The 6,626-nt window shown below is 39.7% G+C and overlaps 1 protein-coding gene across 1 annotated transcript; it reads left to right on the top strand.

Moving 5' to 3' along the window:
• Positions 2,166 to 4,096, top strand: LOC109828792 (ethylene-responsive transcription factor WIN1). The gene is made up of 2 exons (XM_020395732.1): positions 2,166 to 3,198; positions 3,272 to 4,096. The coding sequence occupies exons 1-2, from the start codon at positions 3,119 to 3,121 to the stop codon at positions 3,810 to 3,812; spliced, it is 621 nt and encodes a 206-aa protein (XP_020251321.1). The 5' UTR covers positions 2,166 to 3,118; the 3' UTR covers positions 3,813 to 4,096.

Genomic DNA, 6,626 nt, shown 5'->3' with positions numbered 1-6,626 from the left:
AGCTGCCATCGGAAGTAAATGTCACCATGTGCCTCCTTTCCTATCTCTCTCTCTCCCTCATCCAAACTTCTCTTTTGGCTTATTTGCACTTTGCTGCCTCAAAGTTTCAGTCGCAACTTCGTTCCTCATTTTTCCAAACCCTTAAAAACTGAATTCTTTTCAACTCATTCACTTTTCTATATCGATATTTTTGAACAAAAATTAACGTCGAATTTTTTACATCAAAATAGAATTTCAAGATATCAATGTTAAAAATGGGTGGAGATTTAGGGTATTAAAGTGCAAATACCCTTTTTTTTTACCTCTTCTTGTAACTAATTAACAGAGTTAGGGCCAGTCTAATTCACTGAACAATGGCATTGTGTTTCTCTGAAAGTTTGAGAGAAAGAGAAGAGCAGGTGGTAAAAGTATACGTTTGATATATCACTATAGTCTATAGACATTAACCTACATTTCACTTCTTTTTCCACTTGATAATAAATTATTAAAAGTTTCAGTAATTTCCTAAGATTCATAGACAATTCTTCCAATATTTTGGAGGAGGTAAAATGACAATAGTATTATAATTATCTATATCCTCGTATAAATTCGTATATGACTGTTAAAAAATCGAGGACTACGCGGAAAAAATTGATGATCATTTGACTAGAAACTGGAAATAGTGAGCATCATATTTAAGAAGTAATTCTTGTTTTTACCCTTGCTTTCTTTTATAATTGCAAAGTATAATCCTCGTCCAACACTAAAAGCTCCAACTCAAACTTAGGTAGAAGTGGATGTTATCTTAGCTTTATTGTTTAATGTATAGACTACTAGCTAGAGTATCACTTTAGATCCCATTTACTCAATCAAGTAGCAACTCAAGATATGTAACAAAGAAATTAATTTCTATGGTAGACAGACCCCAATCAAGATGTTTTGAGAAATTTGTACAACATAGTCAAGACAAAGAATATTAGAGATGCGCCTTGTTTTTTAGAAAAAAGAAAAGATCTATGGTGGAACGAATAAGTCCAAATTTCAGGAGAAAAAAAAAAACCCTTTAACTTTAAAAAACTATCAGACAAAACCCAAAACTTTGAAATATCTTTAACTTTAAAAAGTTATCAGACAACCTCCCAAACTTTAAAATATCAGAAATCCCCTTTAATTTAAGGGCTTATTAGAACATCTCCTTGAACTTTCAAGGGTATTCAAAAATTCTTCCTCAAAATACGAACCACAATTTTACGTGAAATTTGCGCTCAACAGCATTAGGGGTTTTCACAAAAATAAGTAAAAATAAATAGAATCTTGAAGTTGAACGTGGTTTTCTGACAACCCCTAAACTTAAAGGGTGGTTTTCTATTATTATTTTAAAAGTTATGGATGGTTATCCGATAATCGTCCAGAGTCAAGAGGGTTTTTTCTGAAATTTAGCCAACAAACGATCACGGTTAAAAAGTTTGGACAAATTGCAGAAAGACAACCGTGTACAATCATTGAGCCATCCACTGTGGGAAACCTCATTAAACTTGCAACGTCCACAGATGACCGCTTGAAGCACAAAATTTGAGGACGAGAGAGGAGAGGCATTTAACAAGTGATAAATTTTTCTAGGGGCAACAGGTAGATGGACAGCTTTGTAACAAACTTCAGAAAAGAGGGGAGTAATCACAGACAAATATAGCTGTTTCTTTTTTTTTCCTTCTTTCTTTCTTTACCCTGTGCTAAATAAATGAAGGCGAACAACTCCCACCCATCTTCCAATTACTTTAGGGGAGTGGGGGTTCAATGGCAGACCAAGTAAATACAATCAAATTTTAAAGGCAGAAAACCCCACGTACTATCAAAACTTTATTCAACATAATGACGATATTCCATTCTAATAAATATGTTATAGGCAGATTTTATGTCAAATCTTACGTAGAGCGCTATCCAGTTACCATCAGAATCTACGGAAAAATGGGTATTTGCAAAATCACGTAGGCCCAGCTCGTACTGTTAGATCGCTCCTCAATTTAAATGCACCCATAAATCTCTTAATTGAGCTTATTACGCTTTCGCTACGGCTCGCTGGTGCTGAAACAACATCCAATCAAACAATGTAACAGTAAAATTTCGAACACGCTTAACAGTAACATGACAGGTAAATACCTTAAATATCTAAACGAAAATAATTAACATCTGGGAGCCACTCTCTTCACGCTGACAAAATTTTGGGAGGGAGAAACAAACATCGCCGTCGAACCGAACAAATCTACACGTTCAAACTGGCGTTTTATCAAGAAAAGAACCAGCAATGCGGATCCTCCCGTTTGAGGGGTACATGCATGCGCTCAATAGAACGTGAGCTGTTATCCCCAGATAACATGACCGGCACCTCCTTTTTCTCTCCTGTGGTCACGACGAGCTCGGTTTTTTTTGTAGGCACGGCTCATCCTACTATTCTCAGCAAAGGCTTTGCCCATCTCATGTTTTAAAAAAAAAGTACCAAAAAATTAACATAGGCGCGCATACGGCTTTAAAGTTTTCCAAGAACACAAGTAGGCTTCACGCGCATTACTCCCCGTCAAGTTTCCAATCATCGATCATCGGTAAAACTGCCACACGATACGCCGGAAGAGGAGAGGAAATTCACTGTTCAGAAATGAATGTGAAAAAAAAAAAAAAAAGTTAATGAGGTTCGCGTACAACGCGTAACAACCTCGGACCCCCAGCGGGATATTGTCCCTCTGCAACGCGCTCTCTGCTGCGCTTCCCTGTACTTTTGCCACCCACTGCCTTGAGCCAAAATAAATACCGGCTCAAGATAAAAACTCGTATATACCATCCCTCCAATGATTTGCGCATGGAACGAGGCATGTGGGTTGCACGTGACTGGGAGTTTTTAACAGCTGAAGGGGCCTCATTAAAGTCCGCCATCATTAATTCCTCGCTGGGGCGTAGGTGAGAGTGTTTTATTACCAGCGTACCATGGTGGTTATGGATTTGGCCAGAGCTCACCGACAAAACACCCTGCACAAATTTCTCATGTACATTCTACACTGAGTCCTCTCGCCCCCCCTTTTAATCCCCCCCACCCACTCTGCTCTCTCTTCAACAATTCATTCATTTCTCGTCGGTGCACTTTTCTGACATGGTTCAGTCGAAGAAATTTAGGGGAGTCCGACAGAGGCACTGGGGATCCTGGGTGTCTGAAATACGTCACCCCTTACTGTAAGTTCTACGCGGGCATTACTCATTCTTCTCCAAAACCAAATTCTAACCTTTCCGATTCTATGCACAACAGGAAAAGAAGGGTTTGGCTTGGCACGTTCGAGACTGCTGAGGAGGCTGCTCGTGCTTATGACGAGGCCGCAGTGCTGATGAGCGGCCGCAATGCCAAGACCAACTTCCCGGTCCAGAAATCTGGCGACGCCCAACCTGGGGAGAAATCATCTGCCAATGCTAATTCCAGCAGCAACCTGTCCGAGGTCCTGAGTGCCAAGCTGAGGAAATGTTGTAAGGCTCCATCCCCATCCCTTACCTGCCTCAGGCTCGACACTGAGAAGTCACACATTGGAGTCTGGCAGAAGAGGGCTGGCGCCCGTGCTGATTCCAACTGGGTCATGACGGTCCAGCTCGGTAAAATGGAGCAACCGGCACCGCCAAAAGAAGATGCATCGCCGTCTCCTTCGTCATCAGCTGCAGGTGAAGGAACATCGAGTCAGGGTATCGGAGAATCAGGAATAGATGAAGAGGAAAGATTAGCATTGCAGATGATTGAAGAGCTACTCAACAGGAACTGCCCAAATTCCCCTGCGCAGGGCCAAGACAACTTTTTCATGTAGTTTCGGTCAGTTTCAGGCCTGAGATTTGGTCGGTGGGCTCCCCATTGTTAGGTGGTGAATAACAACACATTATATCTATTATACACATAAAATATCTCTTTCAGAGTTAATTATGAAGCTCATCAAAGTCTAGCTACACGTAAGAGCCTTCCTGTAATATATTTGTTTGTATTGTGTCTAAAGGGAAGTGTGTTATACGCTGCTTTCAGTTTGATAGGTACAGGAGTGTATTGTTTATGTATAATAAAAGTACTTAAGAGTGATATAGAAGAACCTTTGCCTTATTAGCTAATGATGTCTGCATATTTTTTTTTCCCTTGATGCGTCCTCTCTCACTAATCTCAAAATGTCAAGCAAAAACTCTAATTAGAAAGGTCCACTACAGTTTACTAGGCCTCATGCCTCAAAATGTTTGCAATATTGACAGATCAGAAACAGGTATGTTTGAAATGAACTTTTCCCCCTTCTCCTTCTCTCTATTAGGACCAAGTACTGGGGTAAAAGATTTCTGGAGGTGAACTGACTTTATATGAATCACGATTTGACGTTAAAATCTCCAAATCAAGGAAGTGGTGGAAGTATAATAGACAACTTAAAAACAGAAATCTCAAATTACCTACTTTTTTGGTGGAAGATATACATTTATCTGCTTCGTTTCAAACCAAATTAACATATGGTTTAGATCAATGTTTGGAAAATCTATTTTTGAAACCGCTTCATAACTTTTTTCTGAAGGGTAAAAACACTTTCGAAACTCAAAAGAGAAGCTATTCGTCCCTTGAAGCTTACGCCTTATGCTTAAAGCATAACCGATGTGGGTGCTCTGAGCTTCATAAAGTGCTTCTCTCTATAGTGCACGCTTTAGACAGGACAGGATGATAGAAAATGAATTTTAACTAACATAAAAATGCCTCTATGTCTCCTCAATATGTCAATATGAGTGTAAATAAGATATATATGATAGCATGTAGTTTAGTTTATTAGATTAATGTCTATACTTCACATATTTAATTCTTATTTACTAATCAGATAATTTTTAAAATTAAAATAGTTAAACTCATGAGGCTTACGCTTCATGCTTCGAAGCTTACGCCTCATTTCACCGAAGGGTCTAAGGCTTCGCCTTGCACTTCCGCCTTTTTAAACAATGGTTTACACGCCAAAGTCTAATTATGGAACCAATCCAGTGCGACATTCTTACAAAATGATTTCAAAAGTGAAGGGCAGTGCATCCGGGTAAGTTAACATTCAGAACATAATTCCAATCCAATCATAGATCATCAAGTCGTTTACCACAGAAGAAAAGGGGCAATGGTACTGAAAAACGAATACAGACGAACCATGATACGACTGTAGAATCCCAAAATCAAGGAAGTGGTGGAAGTATGATAGGCAACTTTTAAAAAAATATATATCTCAAATAGCTATTGTCTGAATCTGGTGGAGGATATACAATGATCTGCTCCGTTTCAAACCAAAAGAACTTATGGTTCAGACGTCGAAATCTATTAATGGACCCGTTCCAGCTGAAAACTGAGAGCGATCTCAAAAGCTAAGGGTAGTACAACCGGGTAACATAACGATCAGAACATAAAGAAATCATTAAATCATCTACCGATAGAAGGAAAGGGGAAATAAAAATACATGTTCTGTTGCTGTCGTATAGATAGTCTGAGACGATGTGATAGATTAGAAATGGATGGTAGAGCTAATCAAAAGATCTAAACAACTAAAGCATCCTTAAACAGTCCAGATCCAGCACAATTTAATGGCCCATAAGTGTATTAGCCATCACAGGATCCTGTCAACGTGCAGGAAAATGGATGATTACCACTACAGAAACAAGCTACGTGTCCTTGTTTAAGGTGAAACCTCAAGCATTCTGTCCAATCGAGAGGAGCAACGCGATAGACTCTCCCCCCCCCCCCCCCCCCGTCAAAATCAACGACGAAGGAAAAGGGAAGTATTAGCCTTCACAGGCACCTCTCAACAACGGACAACTCCAACTAATAGCTATAAATTGTCTACAAAATGACATTTAATTGTCCATCACACTATTTGTTTGAGCAACCCCAGAACTTTCAGTAGATCCCCCAGAGGACCGCACTGGCCTAAAAATAACTCAGGGTAACAATTTTGCTCCTTCCAGTTGGCAAGGCGTGGCCTGGGAAACTCTACCTTAAAACAGAATTAAGGTACTAAAGGGAAGAAAGAATGCACACATAAAAATGAGGGCCCACACTCTTCAATGGTGTTCTTAATTCTCCTGGACAATGTACCGAGAGAAGTGATCCATTTTGGCTGCACAGCAGTTTTGTAAAACAACGAAAGCAATGATGAAGTAGCAGAGTGGGGACGACGTGGGAAGTTGGTTGGTAATAAATGAGTGTGCCATTGAATTGCAGAGATTAAAAGAATACAAACTTGCTCATAAAGATAACATAAAAATTGGCATTTTGAGGTACAATGATGAAGCAAAGTGGTCGCCTCATTAGTTAGTAGTTAAGGAAGTGAAAAGTGGACAGAAGTAACTGACCTGGGTTTTCATAGAGCAGTTCAGCAAGCCTCAGAACTCCATCTACAGTAAGAATCCATTGCTCGGTCACAGTCTCTCCCTCAAGCACACACTGAATGATGACAGGGACAGATGCCTTTGCATTAAACTTGACAACTGGAGATAGTTTGCATAGCTCCAAAATACGTGTTCGCAGCAGAGCGCAGCCCGAGTTGCAGTAATATTACGTGCTAGGTAAAACCGAGAAGGAATCAATTATCATGTGTATGTGCCTTACGTGTAATGGAAGATGGTACGTG

This window comes from Asparagus officinalis, chromosome 1 (genome assembly GCF_001876935.1).
Source record: "Asparagus officinalis chromosome 1, Aspof.V1, whole genome shotgun sequence".
NCBI classification, from domain to species: domain Eukaryota; kingdom Viridiplantae; phylum Streptophyta; class Magnoliopsida; order Asparagales; family Asparagaceae; genus Asparagus; species Asparagus officinalis.
The sequence above is the reverse complement of the archived record's forward strand: the minus strand, read 5'-3'. Positions and strand labels throughout refer to the sequence as shown.